This window comes from Thalassophryne amazonica, chromosome 1 (genome assembly GCF_902500255.1).
Source record: "Thalassophryne amazonica chromosome 1, fThaAma1.1, whole genome shotgun sequence".
NCBI classification, from domain to species: Eukaryota; Metazoa; Chordata; class Actinopteri; order Batrachoidiformes; family Batrachoididae; genus Thalassophryne; species Thalassophryne amazonica.
The window spans coordinates 53,850,438-53,870,273 of record NC_047103.1 but is presented as its reverse complement, the minus strand read 5'-3'; the positions used below and the strand labels follow the sequence as shown (position 1 = coordinate 53,870,273).

The 19,836-nt window shown below is 39.6% G+C and overlaps 1 protein-coding gene across 1 annotated transcript in view; it reads right to left on the bottom strand.

Moving 5' to 3' along the window:
- The window catches only part of kcnb2 (potassium voltage-gated channel subfamily B member 2), a 420,876-nt gene extending 401,990 nt beyond the window's left edge, over nt 1-18,886 (bottom strand). Inside the window, exons 1-2 of the mRNA XM_034170080.1 lie at nt 18,368-18,886; nt 12,612-13,294 (exon numbers count right to left, since the gene is read on the bottom strand). Of these exons, the coding sequence (XP_034025971.1) occupies nt 12,612-13,196 (585 nt within the window). The 5' untranslated portion in view covers nt 13,197-13,294; nt 18,368-18,886. The remainder of the gene's footprint in view (nt 1-12,611; nt 13,295-18,367) is intronic.
- Between the last annotated feature and the right edge of the window lie 950 nt (nt 18,887-19,836).

Genomic DNA, 19,836 nt, shown 5'->3' with positions numbered 1-19,836 from the left:
CCCTGGCAAAAATTATGGAATCCCCGGCCTCGGAGGATGTTCATTCAGTTGTTTAATTTTGTAGAAAAAAAGCAGATCACAGACATGACACAAAACTAAAGTCATTTCAAATGGCAACTTTCTGACTTTAAGAAACACTATAAGAAATCAGGAAAAAAAATTGTGGCAGTCAGTAACAGTTACTTTTTTAGACCAAGCAGAGGGAAAAAATTATGGAATCACTCAATTCTGAGGAAAAAATTATGGAATCATGAAAAACAAAAGAACGCTCCAACACATTACTAGTATTTTGTTGCACCACCTCTGGCTTTTATAACAGCTTGCAGTCTCTGAGGCATGGACTTAATGAGTGACAAACAGTACTCTTCATCAGTCTGGCTCCAACTCTCTCTGATTGCTGTTGCCAGATCAGCTTTGCAGGTTGGAGCCTTGTCATGGACCATTTTCTTCAACTTCCACCAAAGATTTTCAATTGGATTAAGATCCGGACTATTTGCAGGCCATGACATTAACCCTATGTGTCTTTTTGCAAGGAATGTTTTCACAGTTTTTGCTCTATGGCAAGATGCATTATCATCTTGAAAAATGATTTCATCATCCCCAAACATCCTTTCAATTGATGGGATAAGAAAAGTGTCCAAAATATCAACGTAAACTTGAGCATTTATTGATGATGTAATGACAGCCATCTCCCCAGTGCCTTTACCTGACATGCAGCCCCATATCATCAATGACTGTGGAAATTTACATGTTCTTTTCATGCAGTCATCTTTATAAATCTCATTGGAACGGCACCAAACAAAAGTTCCAGCATCATCACCTTGCCCAATGCAGATTCGAGATTCATCACTGAATATGACTTTCATCCAGTCATCCACAGTCCACGATTGCTTTTCCTTAGCCCATTGTAACCTTGTTTTTTTTCTGTTTAGGTGTTAATGATGGCTTTCGTTTAGCTTTTCTGTATGTAAATCCCATTTCCTTTAGGCGGTTTCTTACAGTTCGGTCACAGACGTTGACTCCAGTTTCCTCCCATTCGTTCCTCATTTGTTTTGTTGTGCATTTTCGATTTTTGAGACATATTGCTTTAAGTTTTCTGTCTTGACGCTTTGATGTCTTCCTTGGTCTACCAGTATGTTTGCCTTTAACAACCTTCCCATGTTGTTTGTATTTGGTCCAGAGTTTAGACACAGCTGACTGTGAACAACCAACATCTTTTGCAACATTGCGTGATGATTTACCCTCTTTTAAGAGTTTGATAATCCTCTCCTTTGTTTCAATTGACATCTCTCGTGTTGGAGCCATGATTCATGTCAGTCCACTTGGTGCAACAGCTCTCCAAGGTGTGATCACTCCTTTTTAGATGCAGACTAACGAGCAGATCTGATTTGATGCAGGTGTTAGTTTTGGGGATGAAAATTTACAGGGTGATTCCATAATTTATTCCTCAGAATTGAGTGATTCCATATTTTTTCCTCTGCTTGGTCTAAAAAAGTAACCGTTACTGACTGCCACAATTTTTTTTCCTGATTTCTTATAGTGTTTCTTAAAGCCAGAAAGTTGCCATTTGAAATGACTTTAGTTTTGTGTCATGTCTGTGATCTGCTTTTTTCCTACAAAATTAAACAACTGAATGAACATCCTCCGAGGCCGGGGATTCCATAATTTTTGCCAGGGGTTGTATAAGGTCATGAGCAAAGGCAAAGATTTTAATCCAATGCTCATATCTGGAGAATATTTAGAGTGACTATTTCAAGGAAATTATTACACATTAGGTTACTCTTACAAACTAGTCTGAAATCACATGTCTCCTATCTATTGGTCACATGAACACTGACAGTTGGTGACCTTGAAAGCTCAAACTCATGAACAAATGGCTACTGGCTCATAGAATGGGTATTCTGAGGTACAAATACACCTGTGGTTACTGGTAAAGGGTGCACCAATCCAACATTTTGGATTGTATTGGTCCAAATATTGACATATTTACTGGATTGGATATTGGATACAAGAAACTCTGATCTGACCTCAGTCTTCTGTTGCACATGACCCATATTGTGGGCTATGCATGTTTTCCTTTAGGGGAATAGATGATTTGTTTCACAGTTTGAGTTAATGTTTTGTTAGATGCCTACATTAGCAAATTAGATGCAGACAAAAGTATTTATGAATAGATTCATTGTTTTAAGGCAGAGAAAACACTATCAGATTGGTATCTGTATCAGCAAATACTGAATGTTTCAGTATTGGCACCATATCAAACATTAAAACATGCCATTCCCACTTGATATTAAAGTCTAAGTTGAAGCTGTATACTACTTACCTATCAGTTACACAACCTTCAACCTTGGATGAACTTGTAAAATTAATCTCAAGGTCACAGTTTAAACTTTGGTGCTAATATGGATTAAACACGGTAGAAGGGTTGTGACAGTCAAGGATACAGTGGTTCAATTTTAGCCAGAATTGATCAAATATCAAGACCCCACAGAATTGTATACGATGGTATCACAGAACCACAAAGAATCAATTGAAAGGAATCTGTGAGAAGCGTGTTACACTCGTATAACATGTTACACTCTGATTGCCACTTTGAGTTGAATTTGCTTTTGTTACACTTCAGGGTTTTGCAGTAATTTACTGACTTGTGGCGTCTTCACAATGCTACAAAACAAGCATATGAAAAAAAAACTGGCCTTGCTAAGCATTCCAGCTCAAGCCAGACAAGCATATTCAATAAAGGAGAGAGTAATGGTGCCCATTTACATTAAGCACAAAGATGGACCCAGTTGATGTAGGGAGAGCGAGACAGAAAAGCTAACCTGAAATGTCTGGCAAGTAGAAACATTGATCTGTTTAAAACGCTCTGAATCCTTGGCTATTATCTTCCAGGGCTGCTCACACTGAGTGGACTGTAAAGTGAAGAAGACCTCTAACCATGGACCAACAGTGTATAAAAGCTTAAATAATACATGTTGCAGCCTTAATAGTTTGCACTGGAATGCTTCTATCCAAAAAGCTACAAATCAACACTAAAATGCTACTGCATTGACCCATGCAACAAATGCAGTTGATTTATAACACTGGAAATACAGCCAGACTCAGGGCTGGATTCAGAGTGAAAATCTGACAGATGCATTTTTGCCCAATGATAAAATAAAAATTGTACACGTCTTGTTATTCAGTAATCTTCATTCTTTTATTTGTGTGCAACATACACTGTCACACTTCTTTTAATATATTTATTATACTTCATGGACCATAGTGAACACTTCTTATTTGTATAAATATGATGTCCTAAAAAAACAACACTATAACAAAAATTGACATGGTGGATCCTTGATCTCTGGACATAAATAGGAATAAACAAAATCTGGAGTTTTTGTCAAAAGCATTTCCTTTCAGACCTCATTGGCATAAATGTCTTTCCATATATCTGAGCTGAGCTCTTGCAGCTGCTGTGCTTCATGTCAGGATGTAATTTGTAAAGAAATACAGCACATCTCATTTTGGGAGGAAAAAAACGTTTTAGTCAATTGTAGTTTCTTGTCTGACGTTTGTAAGAGGTGTCATTTTATTTAAGGCGGCAGTTCGTTTTGACGTTATTAATTTTGACCGGACTCTGTCTCGGCAGAGAGCCGCGCAGTGTTTGGAGCTGTGCCAACGGAACGGAGTTAGTGACTTTAATCCACACAAAAGTGACTCACGATATTTTAATGGCTTTGAGAGGGGTTAAGAAGCAGACTTACTGTTTCTGAAGAGCAGCGAATAAAGAACCAACGAGCTAGTGGATCGAAGCATTGCTTCAATGGTTCACGCTTCAAAGTGGAGTCGCGCTGCAGAAACGGTTGATTACAGAGCTGCTGCAGACCAAACCCTGAATATCTGATTTTATTTGTACGTCCGTATGACTCTGAAATTGAAAAATCCATATAATTTATGAACAATCCGTATAGGTTCACGTGTATGGAGTCGGAAAACCACCAAAAATGTAATTTCAGTCATCATAGAATGCCTTTCAAACACACTATTCTCTGAAAAGTATTTATAAATAAATAAATTTATAGTGTGGTCTTGATATTTTTTTTTTACGTATTTTTGCAGAACACTGTATTTGCACATATAGTGAATGCATCAAGGAGTGTAATTTAATTCCTAATACATTTAGATGAACTATAAGGGCAGTTGGAAAACACACACAGGATGACTAAACTACTACTATTTAACATTTGGACAGACTTTCTCATTCAGGTGAATGGGAAAGTCTGTCTGAACTTTTGACTGCTACTGTAACTCATCTAAAGATGATCATCCCTCAAAGATACTGTATATACTTAAGACAGCAACTTTTTAAAAATTGCCACAGTATAAATGTATCCAGCATTTTAACATTAAATGGCTGTCACCACATACAGTATGTCTGGCTGACAGGTTTACTTGAAAGCAGTGCAGTAGTGGAGCAGATACCTCAATCTTTGAAACGTTAGTACAAGCACAACTTGGTTAAAAAAAAAAAAAAAAATCCTTTGACAATCTTTTTAAAAAGCCCATGGGACATTCAGATTTTCATGAAAAAAACATGAAATTGGCCACCATTCTCACATAATGGCGTGCACAGAATCCAACTTGGTCCATGTGGCCCTGCACATGGACCAAGTTCAACCAGAGAGAACATTGTTTTTGAGGGTGTTTATCGAGAAAATGATTATTTCTCTACTTGAATGCAGACTGCAGTGGGTCTGCCTGAAGCAATCAAGCAGCGCTTCAACCCGCTGTTCACTGGTTTTCAGACGCGGCAAATCCACTGGCATAAGCACCAGCCAGCGTGTACACTGAAGTAGTCCATCAGGTAAAGGAAATAATAATAATAATAATAATAATAATAATAACAATATCCTCTGCTTTGTGGGACTAAGTGTGCAGCTCCAAAATGTCGCGCAGATTTTGATCGGAATTAATAACTTCGGTGCGAATCGCCATTTTAAATCAAACCTCTTTCCAAACAAACATTCTAATACAATCAATAAACTACAACCGACAAAAACTTTTTCCCCCCAAAATGAGACATCCTGCGTTTTTTATGAATTACATCCTGACGTGCAGCACTGAAGAGCTCAGCTCAGGGTCTATGGAGTTTCATTTATGCCATTAATATCTGAAAGGAAATGTTTTTGACAAAAACTACAGATTTTATTTCTATTTATATCCAGAGATTAAGGATCCACCATGTACATAAAGGATCCAGTGACCATGTACAGATTCTATTGAATTTTAATTTATCTCCAGAGATCAAGGATCCAGTGACCAATTTCAGATTTATTTACTTTAAGACTCATTAATATTATGTTGGCATAGAAAACCTATAAAGCCTTCTTTTAGTACACAGAAAATTCACAAGAGGTATTGATAATGGCATCGATAAAGAATCGGATTGATAAGCGGAATTGATAATGGCATCGATAGATAAAATCTTATCAATACTCATTAATCGTACGCACCAAATCGCATCGTATTACACTGTGAGGAGTTGAATCGCCATCAAATCACATTAAATCGGTATTGTCAGTATTGCTATATGTATCATATTGCTGGTAATGTATCGAGGTGCATATTGAATCATTGTCAGTGATTAGATTCACATGCCTACTTCACAGGTGTACAAGGGTCAATATAAACAAATGACCCAAGTGCACACAGAGAGTATGAGAGGTGATGAGAACTTGTCATGACAAAAACGTCTCACTTTATCTCCAGAAGCTCACCTGTGACAAGGAAGGCAGAAAATATAACCTGATGCAGATGAGCTACCCGCTCTTCCACTCTGTACACTCAACTAAAAGTACCGCAATGTCTTTGTATGTCTACATTCATTATTCACTTGAAAGGTTTGCAAAAATTAATCTCTGCATCCTGAGGCATAATTTACATGACAACTGATGTTACATCACTCTCACTCTGCAAGACTTTCCTGTTCACCGCTGCATTTCTTCTCTTGTGGCACTCTGTAAACGGCGCTGCAGATGGTTTACTATACCATCATTAGTACACTATCTTTAGTTACATGAGCTCTCAGGCAGTGTATACAAGTAAGGGTCTGTGACATTAACTTGATTAACCATGTTGAAAAAGTCAGTTCTCTCATGATTAATCTTTATTTAGGGTCACACGACAATAAACTAGTACACTGGAGTTTAATGTCCAATAAAGACAGTAAAGTTGTTGGTTTCATTAAATATTAAGCTGTAAACACAGATGAGACAAACTCTTTGTGGCGTCACCTATAGGTTTTCCAAAGACAGTGTGAAACTCAAATGGGACAGCTCTACATGTCATCATTATGACAGTGTCCAACTCTGCCCAACCCATATGGGTACAGGGCTAGAGCAAGAATAGTGTGACCTGGGTGGAACAAAAGAAGCCTGAAAATGGTTACCTATCTCATCGTTACCAAGATATGTAACTTGATTTGGGTTTTTCATTAGCACTAATTTTTATTAACTGGGTGATAGCTTTCATTGTTAGTGGCTTTGGTGCAGGCAATAAAAATCATGACTGGCATATTGCCACAATAACTGTGGCACTATGAATGAATGAATTTGAATTGAATTAATGAATTTATTCAGCGCACACAGGTCCAGAACAGCAAAAAACAAACAAACAAACAAACAACAACAAAAAGCTAATAATAATTTATAATTCAACAATGCACCCATGTGCTCGAAAGGGTATGGCAGAAGCAGAGCTAGTGGAGTCATGTCACCAAACTATTCATACCTGCTAATTAGTGTCAACGGTGCTAACTAAAATTTCACTCAGTGGCATTACGGAAGCAGAGACTTGTTCAAAGTTCCATTAGTACAATGAACTGTACAGCAAGCCACATGACCTCATATATTTGTAATAAAATGCAGACAAAATATCACTCAATGGCTTATCCACTTAGTTTTTATCTCTATGGTTGGATCCTCAAATGCTAATGCTGTTAGCCAAAACAAGACTCCAGCACCTCAAAGATCACAGATCCGTCCATCAATGTACCACGAGCCCACCTCAATGCCGCTGAAATATACAGGGTGAACACAAAAACACTCCTTGGTTTCAAATATGTATACTATCAAAAGTCACATGAATAATTTTACAACTTTGAAGAAGAAGAATCTGCAAAACAGAAAAGAACTTGATTAGTTTCTGCAACTGTTGATACCAAAATTGTATCAACAACATGTCAATTGAAATGACATGTTGTGATGGCTGTAAACATTCGTGTTGCTAAGGCTCATCTGTATCAAATCAGAGTAAGCATCCGTATTGCTAAGGCTCATCTGTATCAAATCAGAGTAAGCATTCGTGTTGCTAAGGCTCATCTGTATCAAATCAGAGTAAGCATCCATATTGATAAAGGCTCATCTGTATCAAATCAGAGTAAGCATCTGTATTGATAAAGGCTCCTCTGTATTAAATCAGAGTAAGCATTCATACTGCTAAAGGCTCATCTGTATCAAATCAGAGTAAGCATTGTATTGATAAAGGCTCATCTGTATCAAATCAGAGTAAGCATTCATATTGATAAAGGCTCCTCTGTATCAAATCAGAGTAAGCATCTGTATTGATAAGGCTCATCTGTATCAAATCAGAGTAAGCATTTGTGTTGCTAAGGCTCATTTGTATCAAATCAGAGTAAGCATTCGTGTTGCTAAGGCTCATTTGTATTAAATCAGAGTAAGCAATCGTGTTGCTAAGGCTCATCTGTATCAAATCAGAGTAAGCATTCGTATTGCTAAGGCTCATCTGTATCAAATCAGAGTAAGCATTCATATTGATAAAAGCTCATCTGTATTAAATCAGAGTAAGCATTCATATTGATAAGGCTCATCTGTATTGATACAGATGAGTGGATCACTGCAGGCAAGCCCAGCAGTGATCATGGTGGGAATAAGAAGTACAAAATAGAAAAGAAAGTCCAAAAATAAGAAGAAGCAGCTCGACTGAAGCTGTGACAGATATTATTTTCACTCTGAACATCACACTTCTTTTGAAATATACCGAAGCCTTAAGAGGAACAAAGACAGGAGGAAAAAAGAGAGCAAAAAACAAACAGTATGAGTGTTGGAGAGGGAAGGTTGCCTCATATAAGAGCGGTACATTAAAAGAGCATTTCCTCTGGCTGTCACTGACCCGTAAAAGGCTTCCCTGACCTCAGGGAACCGCTACCTGACAATGGAACCTGCACAGAGTCACCATTTCCAAACCTACTTCCAGCTCTGAGATCTCTCACTGCAATCACACTGTGAGCCTTTTAAGTCACGTGCAGGCGCTCAGTAGCATGACATTGCTATTTGAATTAAGGTGGGATTTCCCCTTAAGGCTTCACAGGCTTCCCCCACACAACGCTGAACAGGTCAGCAAAACCCTGACGAGTCTGGAGAAAGGCCGAATGAATGAAAGCACTTTAAATTCTGCATGGTGCATCAAATTATCTCACCGTCATCACCCGAGCTGGCGTTAAATTACATATTGGCTTCTTCCTTATAACGGATTCGTGTGATATACAGCTTCCCTGTGGAGCCTGAAAGCAGTTATTAAGATGAGACGGAATCGTTTTCTATCATATGTTGCATTGCAGGTGCTCGAGGGAAAAGAAGCCATACAAGAAAAATACACTGTGTTGTCCTTTAATTACAGCATTCCACCCCCCACCCCCCACCCCCCACCCCTCACTTTTGCAGCAAAGCAACATTCTATGATTTTAGTCCTGAAGCTGCAACTGAAAATACAGTGATTTCCAAATGCATCAGCTGCATTCTTTTTAGACAGGAAAGAGCTCAGGACAATGCACCACGCAGCGTGCACAACACACCGCCGGTGCACGATGCATTACTCATACAGGGCCAAAGGAGTCCATCACACACAGCACTCTGCAACCTGTGTAACTTAGATTAATCCTGCACTGCCCCACACTGCACCATGATGAGATTAGTCAAATACCAACCAAATGTGGTTGTACTTCATAAGTTTTACCGGGCTAATTCAGGATGGACTTGGCAGAGGATCATGCACAGGCTTGACATTGCTAAAATAATCTGATTTCTGATTTGTCATGCAAGACTGAAGCCTGCACATAACAGATACTCTGCAGTTTTCTAAATGTGTCATGTGTGGGAAGAGATCCTCAGGTCTCAAATCCAACAAATGCACTCAAAGCAGAATATGTGCAGCATTCAAAAGTGCTAAATCCTTCATAACTGGGAAACAGTGTTGCACTTGCAACATTCAAATTCTTAAAACTGGGGATGTCCCCATCACTTTTTTTTTGTCCTAATCCCAACATGAGTACATGCTGTGCTGATACACAATGCCAATCTGATACTTGTATTTTGGATACGCTACAAGCACATTCAAATCAATCCAATGTATATGCTTGAACAATCAACACCTGTACAATGCATTAACGGAAAAAAAAACCCCTATACCTTCAATCCAAAATGCTACTTTATATTTTTTGTTTATTCATATATTTTATTCAATAATTTATCCTAAATAATGTAAATAAGGAAATTTATTATATGGCTGTGACGCTATGTGTGCTCTGATTGGCTGATTACTGGTCGGATATTTTCCCATATCAGACCGGTTACCATGACAATCGGTCCGCAACACGTATTTTCGTTACAAACCTGGAAGCTAAAAACACGATTAGAAAAACCAAGTCAGACATTATCATGAATGTACTCCATAAATATCTAAACAGCATTAGAAAAAACACATAGCTTGAACGCTTACCAGCTAACAACCGGCTATCTGTTAAGCTAGTGGAGTGAATGAGCCCAACACCGTCAACAGCATATTCGGGTGATACTGTAAATTTGCGTGTTTTTATATATATATATATATATATATATATATATATATATATATATATATATATATATATATATATATATATATATATATATATATATATATATATATATATATACGTATATATATATATATATAAACAGCCATATAATAAATGAATTATTAACCTTGCTTGCTCGGTTAATAATCCTTTAGGTATTCTTTCTTTCAAATGGCCTAGCACAACTGGTAGCGATCCACATTGGGATTTGGTTCAGGTTTCTCAGTGGATACATTAATATTGTAATATTGTATATTGTTCCACATCGAACATAAATCTATTTCAATATGGAGAAAGCACGCACACCACCAAAGGTGTTCCCAATTAGTCTCCCAGCCAAGTACTAATCAGGACCTACCAAAACACTGCTTAACGTCTGAGATGTGACAGAATCACATGTTTCACAGAGCATCATGGCTATGCAGAACATAACATGACTCATCAGTTCCACTTAAGGCAGCATTATAATAGTAAAACTAGAACACTGTAAACCTGAACAACAAATTTTTAGGCAGTTTGACCTCTTGGTCATCCAGCTATGGGCCTCTACAGTGTCTATTAGGAGGAAGAAAACACAAACAAGATCACAAGAAAAATGTCTATTCATGTGGAAAGCATGACCTGATTAGCTGGTAAGAAGCATATCACATACCATCTATCATCTTAAGACTCTGTGTGTTCGAAGCAAAGCAGAGCATAAATATGTTTTTAAATTGTGCACCACGGCACTGCTGATAAATGAAAAGCAAGCATGAAAGGAGATGAAACACACACAGATCAATTAAAAAAGAAGCTTTGATTGGATCTGAATCTGATAGCTCTAGTCGGATCTTGACATCCCTAGTTCAAAGCCCTTTTTGACATTTGTCAGTGACATCTTAAAAGAAGTACAGCCAGACTGATACACAGGAAAGTTTTACTGCTCCTACTTGGAAATGTCACAAGTAGGGATGGGTATTGATAAGATTTTATCGATATCGATGCCATTATTGATTCTGCTTATCGATCCGATTCCTTATCGATTCCCTTATCGATACCTCTTGTGAATTTTGTACTAAATGTAGGCTTTACAGGTTTTCTATGTATTTCATTGAGTCTTAAAGTAAATAAATATGAAATTGGTCACTGTATGCTTGATCTCTGGGCATAAATAAAAATAAACAAAACAGTGTATCGCTTTGAAGTTATTAATTCCGACTGGATTCTATCGTTCTAACTTGACTCGGCAGAGAGCCACACAGCGTTTGGAGCTGTGTGAACAGAACGGAGGACGATTCTCATTTCTTTCTTGCAACAAGACAGGAGTCCTAGTTACTGACTTTAATCCACACAAAAGTGACTCATGACTTCACATATTCAGGGATGAAAGTGGTGAAAAAAAAAGCTGAAACCCAAAATTACCCACCAACACCACGTGCACGAAAATGTTTGAATTCTAGAAGCTCTGAAATGCAATCTGGGACTATTCCAGACGATAAACTGGAGTGAGTGCAGCATCCATTTAGGTGAGAAAAAACAAAACCCAACTTTCCTTATTCAAATTCATTCCAGTAGTATTCTGCTCTTACTAAGATGCAGCAGTTTTCTAGTTTGGCAGATAGTTCTGGAGGAAATCACTGAAGAAATTAACACATTGAAAATATGGTTTGACCGAAACAAACTGTCATTAAACTTAAATAAGACAGGGATGAAATGGAGTTGTAAGAGTCACTAGGTGTTCACAGGAAACACTTATTTATTTCTGTATGTATGTATTTATTTATTTATGTATGTTCATTGTTAGTTGGTTTTATATTTTCTGTTGTGTTTTTATCCAGGTTCTTTTTGTCTCTTTCTCTAAAATTGTATATAATCATTAGATTAGTTATTATTACTATTATTGTTGTGCTTGCTATTATTAATAATATCTAAACAAAAATAAATTTAAAAAATATTACAATTTGTAATACATTTGACTCTTTTACAACAACAAACGCTTGACAGCTGCAACTGCTTAATGTTAACTTAACATTGAAAATGTCATAGACATGCTAATGTGTTAGCGTCTGTCCCGTTTTTAAGTTATAAAATACATCTATCAACTGTTTCAGAAGACCACAACAGGTCGGTTTAACATAAAAAAGGTAAATAATACTTACAGCCATATGCTCTTTAGGGTTTTAGCGGGGGAAAGCGAAAGAAAAAATGAATCAACAAAGCGATGATCGAAGCACTGCTTCGATTGGTTCAAGGTTCAAAGCAAAGCTGCGCTGCAGAAAAGTTGATTACAGACCCGCTGCAGGGTCTGTAATCAATGTAGAGAAATTATAATTTTCCTGACAAACACCCCCAAAAACAACGGCCACTCTGAAGGACTGATAAGGGAATCGTTAAGTAAAAAGGTTATTGATGTCGGTGGATCGAACCATTTCTTAACGATACCCGAAAGGAACCGGTTCTCGATACCCATCCCTAGTCACAAGCCACTGACAAATTTGTACTGTGCTGACATTCTGCAAACATGACAACACTAAAAACTGGTACACCTCCTAATGTAATTTAGCGCCATAAGAACAGTGACTTTTAATGTACGCAGATGGCTCACCTGATGAGACTACAGTCATGGAGTGGGCCTCAGTATGTGTGCTTGTAATGTGTCATGATCTAAAGTTTTTTGAGCTTTGAAATGTGAGACGGGGGCGGTGTGATCACACTCCCAGTTTCAGTTCCCTACCTTGGCAGCCACGGATGAGCTGGGCTTCTCCAGGAGATCCCACAACTTCTTCCTCTTCTCTGGACAGCAGGTGTTATCAAACTCTCCCTCTCCCTCCCTCTCCCTCATCGTCTCTGCCTCCCTCCTCAGCTCCTCGTTCATCTGCTCCTTCTTCTGGTGGTAACGGGCCTGGCAGCAGGACTCTAGGTAGATCTCGTCGATTCCCCAGTAGTCTAACTCCTGACCGAACGACAGGGCACACATCTCCTCCATCATGTGCAGTTTGCCCGTGCGGTAGAAGTTCAGAATGGATGTAAAGGCCCCCGGGTGCCGATCGAAGAAGTATTCATTCTCGTTGAGGCTGTAGTCATCGCACACCTCCATCAGGGACTCATGGGTGTTGCAGTCTCGCAGCTTGCCAAGCCGGGTCCTGGGAAGTCGATCCAGAGTCCGCCATAAGACCTCGTGGTTCAGACCCCCTACGTTAAGCCGGACTCTGCGGGATCGGGCTTTGGTGCGGATGATGTCGATGGGTTCAGGGGGCAGGGACTGACTGGTTCTGTTGTTAGGAAGCTTGAGACCTGCTGGTCCGAGCTTCTCAGCCATGGTGATGGAAAAGGTGACTTAAGGTGTTGTGATGGAAAATAAGAAGAAAAGAATAATCTGAGTTATGTTGGATCCTCTTTAGGCAAGTCCCTCCATGGCTGAGGAAGACAGATAACACACACTAGTTCAGTTAATTTTAACAAATAATACAATGTATAGCACACATTATTTGGTTATTTTAGTTTGAATATTTCAAATGATTAAAATAAAATCACCTGTAGATCTAATTGCCACTTACATGGTGGTGTGAGAAAGTATGTGAATCTTCGGGCTTTTATGTATTTTTATTTTTTAAATGTCAACAATCAGGCTTTGTTACATGAAAAATTAAATAAATAAAAGTATTTTCTTTAGGCTTACAATAAAAAAAAAACACAAATATCTACAACATGATCTACAATAAGTAAAAATGTTCAAGCCAAACTAATGAACTGGTAAGTACATGACAATTTTAATGTAACATGTTACTTGAAGTTTTCTTTTGACAAGTCAGAGGATGGAGACAAAAACAACCAAACCAAATATGTCTTTGAGTTCATTTAAAGCAATTTTTAAGAAATAGAAACAATATGATAAACCTATTCGGAGCAGGCTGCCCTAAAAACTGACTGCACAAGAAGGAGACTAGTGAGGGAAGCCACCAAAACACCCAAGACAAAGCTGAACGAGTGACAAGCTTCAGTGGTTGTGACTGGAGACACTGTGCACACTGTAAGTTTTGTCTTGTGTCTCATTGGCTTCTTGGTGAAGTGGCAGAGTGAAGGACTGTGTTAACACTCAAGCGACCGAGTGGAGTCAGTTATGACCCCGGGCATATATTTTTGTACACCATTTCCCTAATTTTAATCAGAAAAAAGTTTCCTACCATGAATTTGTCAATCTATTTGTCTTGCTTTTGTTCATAGAATTTTGCAAGGATCCGCTGATCCGTGTGGCAAGTATAATGTAAACTTGAGCGAGGTCACTTATGACCCCGGGAAGATCCAGCAGATTTTCCACATCATAGCTTCAGATGATATTGTAATTTTTCAACTCTAAATATTATATTTGACTGTTTTGCAGGGCATGGCCAACAGACCTAGAATAGCAAGATTTACAGCAGCATTGAAACCGCCACCATGGGCCACTCGATCCACAACATTGACATCAGAAAACCGCTCACCCACACGGCGCCACACACGCTGTCTGCCATCTGCCCTGAACAGTGTGAACCGGGATTCATCCGTGAAGAGAACACCTCTCCAACGTGCCAAACGCCAGCGAATGTGAGCATTTGCCCACTCAAGTCGGTTACGACGACAAACTGGAGTCAGGTCGAGACCCCGATGAGGACGACGAGCATGCAGATGAGCTTCCCTGAGACAGTTTCTGACAGTTTGTGCAGAAATTCTTTGGTTATGCAAACCGATTGTTTGAGCAGCTGTCCGAGTGGCTGGTCTCAGACAATCTTGGAGGTGAACATGCTGGATGTGGAGGTCCTGGGCTGGTGTGGTTACACGTGGTCTGCGGTTGTAAGGCTGGTTGGATGTACTGCCAAATTCTCTGAAACGCCTTTGGAGACGGCTTATGGTAGAGAAATGAACATTCAATACACAAGCAACAGCTCTGGTTGACATTCCTGCTGTCAGCATGCCAATTGCACGCTCCCTCAAATCCTGCGACATCTGTGGCATTGTGCTGTGTGATAAAACTGCACCTTTCAGAGTGGCTTTTTATTGTGGGCAGTCTAAGGCACACCTGTGCACTAATCATGGTGTCTAATCAGCATCTTGGTATGGCACACCTGTGAGGTGGGATGGATTATCTCAGCAAAGGAGAAGTGCTCACTATCACAGATTTAGACTGGTTTGTGAACAATATTTGAGGGAAATGGTGATATTGTGTATGTGGAAAAAGTTTTAGATCTTTGAGTTCATCTCATACAAAATGGGAGCAAAACCAAAAGTGTTGCGTTTATATTTTTGTTGAGTGTATTTAGAGAGTGAAATTAATATGAAGAACCCTAAAATGATCATTTATATAAAGTCAATGGGATCATAAATAACTCCACTTTGTCATATTAGTCGCTAAAATAGCTTGGTAGCTTGAGGGTTAAAAAAGATACATAAAACCTAAGTGCCCATTCACACATAGTACGAATAAGTACAAATCAGGGTGAATCACAGTAGAACAGCTCGTATGAGCGAACCACTAAGACATCGAGCCGATGGGCTGGCGTGAATGATGCCGCTGTGACAGTTTTGTGCATGCAAGAACACAGTGCGAGCAGCTGCGTGATGTGGTTATACAGCCCAGCGTTACTTTTTTTTTTCGTGCTCCCGTCACAAATTGAGTCAGATTTTCGTGACGGGTTTTTTTAACTCACTAGTACTAACCCTACTCCCACCCCCAACCCTAACCTTAACCATAACCTAATCCTACTCCTCGCCCCCACCCTAACCATAACCACCCCCGACCCCCTTGCTTCACTTTTGATTTTGTGCACCCATCATGGAATGAATTAGAATGAATTTGCGCTGCCGTGATGAAAATGAGGTGCTTTTTGTCACAATATCACGAACCAATAGATTAATGTATATTTCGTGCTGCTGATCATGACTTGCCGTGAGACTGGGTTAGGTTACACATCACGCAGCTGCTGTGAATATATATATATATATATATATATATATATATATATATATATATATATATATATATATATATATATATATATATATATATATATATATATGCCACCCATGAGATTCAAACCTGCAATTTCCAAAAGCTCTGATTGCCAGCCAGAAATGTTACCACCGAGCTACCATCACTGTCCTGCAAAAGGTACGGGAAAATGCCTGATAACAAGAAGGACATGGACGTGTTTAAACCAAAATACAGCCACACACCATGTAAAACAGCACATTTTATTGAATCCCTCTTATCAAGTGCGCAATACAAGTATGATCTGTCTGTTCTTCTGTAGATGACCCATGGTCACAGACGTACAGTCATGAAATGACATGAATGAGAAGCAGGGCACTCTTATGTCCACATCAGCTGGTGGCATGTCTAGTTGGACCAGCGCTCATGTCCGGCCCCACACGCATGTCTTCTGGACGGCGCGCCGCAGGACAGACACTGGGTCATGTGGAACAGAGCTCATGTGGGTGACATGATATTCAGATTGCCCGCTGCACGTTATGATCTGACGGTCTGTTTCACCTGCGGTAGCCTGTCAATGTGCATGCTGTGTGGTCACTCACTGCAGCGCATTGCATGTCCACATGAGGACAGCAAGCAGACACATGCGCGTCACAGTGGGCAGTTGTTAGTTCATATCCATCCAAACACAGTACGTGTTCTCCAGCTGGGACGTCCAGAACCAGAGATCTCCACAGCCGCTCCTGTCGGTGGCCACACCCCCTGTCAGTTCAGCACACACACACCAATGTGTCACTGTGTCTGTGTTATGTGAGCTGTCAGTGAGTCTCTGGTCAGCAGCTGACAGTCACCTCGCTGTACTGTGTGTGAGGTGCCTGTCAGCTATATATGCTGTCCAGCCCCCATGTGATCATGTCTGGGCAGCATATATAGCAGCATTTTATGTAAGTGTGTGTGGTGGGGGGGCACACATGCAGACCACGTGTGTTGCTGTTTACAAAGCCACACTTGTGGCTTAAACAAATTTCACATCCAGCTCGACAGTGATCATCTGCTGACCGTTTTCGTGGTAAACAGCACGAATGGCCACACATTTTCTAAGTACCGTGCGAGCGGTGTTAGATGTATGTGCGTGTCACCTGGAATTTGGCCGACACCTGCCAAGAGAGGGATCGAATGGGCTCTCACAGGGCACACTCTGTCTTTCAGCCATTGGTGTGCGCAAATAGTTTTAGCAACAGGTGTACGAGATGTTAGAGGCAGCCATGATTTTACATGTATTGCATACGAGTCCTGCTTCATGAGCACTTCATGCGAAATTCGACCACATTCGTACTATGTGTGAAGGGGCCCTCACGCTTCTCCTTCACACACTGTCACTCAGATTTTGAGGATGGCCTGCTCTAGAAAAAGTTCCCAACCACAACCATGGTGTTTCTGTTTGTGAATAGATGATGTAAAGGATTCAAGGATTCAAAGGAATTTTATTGTCATTGTTCCCTGCACAATGAAATGTGTCTACTGCATTTAACCCATCCTAATTGCCAGTAGGAGCAGAAGTCGCCATTCGGCGCCCAGGGAGAACTCCAAGACATATTCAGTGACTTGGAAATGTCCTTGTCTTCACTCCCCGTGTTGTCCAAAGAAAATAAACTGTGGAATAGATGTTCTATTTGTGTTGCATAGAATCCATTACGTTGGTTTTTAGATTATTTAATTTAGAGCACACTGTAGACATTTGTTTTATACCATGAGTTTATAGCAAAGAAATGTAGGAATATTATATAATGAAGCCTAAATGTATTTTTATTATTGCATTATTACTAAAATGGAAAGGGGTTCACGTGCTTTTTCATGCCATTGCATTCCTTCACAGTCAAATAAATAAATTATTAAAAAAAAAAAAGCTGTGAAAGAACCACTGCTGTTTTTTCTATGATATTCAGCGATTTGGTTATCGTTTTTATTAACTGTCTCTGACTGCTTTGCTTTCTCTGCTTTGGCTGTAATAAAATGTCGAAGCACCACTTTCTGTGCAATCAACATGCACTGAAAATAGGCCTTCATATGTATTAAAAAAAAATCACTGAAAATGAGAAAGTATGTCCTCCAGTTTTATTGTGATTGTCAAATGTATTTCAGTTGCTGCATTTATTAAAATTGAGATATCGCCCTAACAAATATAAGTCAGTATATAGCAGTGTAAAGTTTATGTGACATTTCATTCACACACTTTTGATCACAATGACACGGAGTTTAATCAGTTAAATATCAATTTTAAAAACGGGCATCCAGCCGCTGGGCTGTTTTGAGGAAAGTGAACGCAACAGTTTGTGATTTGTCCACTGAGAGGTTTGAAATGGAACAATGTGTGAGTGAGCCTCGGTGCTGCAGTGTGCTCTGGAAAAGCTGCAGACCTGTTACACATTTCTCCACAAACGCACGCGTCTGCCTCTCTGCGCTAATCAGCAAAATAAGCACAAACATTAAAAAAACACAAGGAATAAATAAACACACAGTCTCACCTTGCCGAGATAAACCACCTTTTGCATGCAAACTCCTCTTGTTCTTCCTCAGGGAAAAGAAAAAAGAAAAGGGAGCCACGGGATCTCCCTTTTGATCAAGCGGCCACAACCGGGGAGCGCACCGCGGGATCCGCGCCGCGCACCGAGCGCGCGTCCCGCATTCTGACCAAAATCACACAGAGAGAGAAAGAGAGAGGGGAACAACAACAAAATGTGTTCCTCTGAAAACAAATAAAGTAAGAAACAGATCACCTGAGCGGACTCAGTGTTGTCTGGGCCATGTTGTGGCCACTGAGACGCGATCGGTGTTTCTGCAGGCGTGTGCGCGTAAAAGGCGGCGGAGAGCACGGAGCAGGATAACTGCGGAGCTGACCCACTCTACACTACATAAGGAGGAGAACAGGAGGAGGAGGAGGAGGAGGAGAGGAGCGCACACGGGCTGCACCACATCCAAGGGGCGACGAAACCTATTTATAAAGTGTTCGCGCTTTATTCCCAAACACATCGAAACCAATTCAACTCCGCTCCAACCCGGTCTGCGCAAAAACCACTCTGAGTGGGAACTCTGCAGACATGTTAAAGGCACAGACATTATTATTATTGTTATGAAAATATATAATATAGAAAAGGTACTAATAACATACAAATAATTATCTATATTATAATAGCCAAGTGGCCGCTGTGTGCGCGCGTGTCTTCAATCAGGAGAAACTGGGAGAGCTGACATGTTCTTTTTGGTATGCTTATGTATTTGGGGTCAAGATGAAAAGATGATTTTGGACAAATATTTTTGGAGAAATTAGCAATTTTATCTAACGAGTAAACAATGGACGTTGTGATGCAATGGACCATGGGAGTTCAGGGTTTTGTGGATTTAAATGTTACTGTGGTTCATGTTAGTTTAACATTGTTGTTAGTGTTATTGAATTATTGTGGTTTGTAGTTCAATTGGTTTAGTCAGTTAAGTGTCATGTTGCCTTTACAATGAGTGAAAACTGTACTGCGTAAAACTGTACTCGGTTAATAATTCTTTAATATAAAGCTTTCTGACAATGATGCACTACAAAGTATATAAATATGGTTATTAAAGACAAATGTTAACACAACAGACAGACACACACACACAGACACACACACACACACACACACACACACACACACACACACACACACACACACACACACACACACACACACACACACACACACACACACACAAATAGGGTTTTCTCTAACCAACATTTATTCAAAAAGTAGTGCACAACAATTCATACATATTCCTACATATTTTCTGTGTGGATGTTGTACATATCCCACCTAATTTTCGCCCGGAGGTAGTAATGATGTCACCGATACCAAGGTGGCAGATCAATCAGTGAAACTAACAAACAGTAAGTCATCTTATACTTAGTGTTGTTATTCTAACCGTGAAGCCAGCCCTAACATCTACCAAAATGCAAATGCACGTT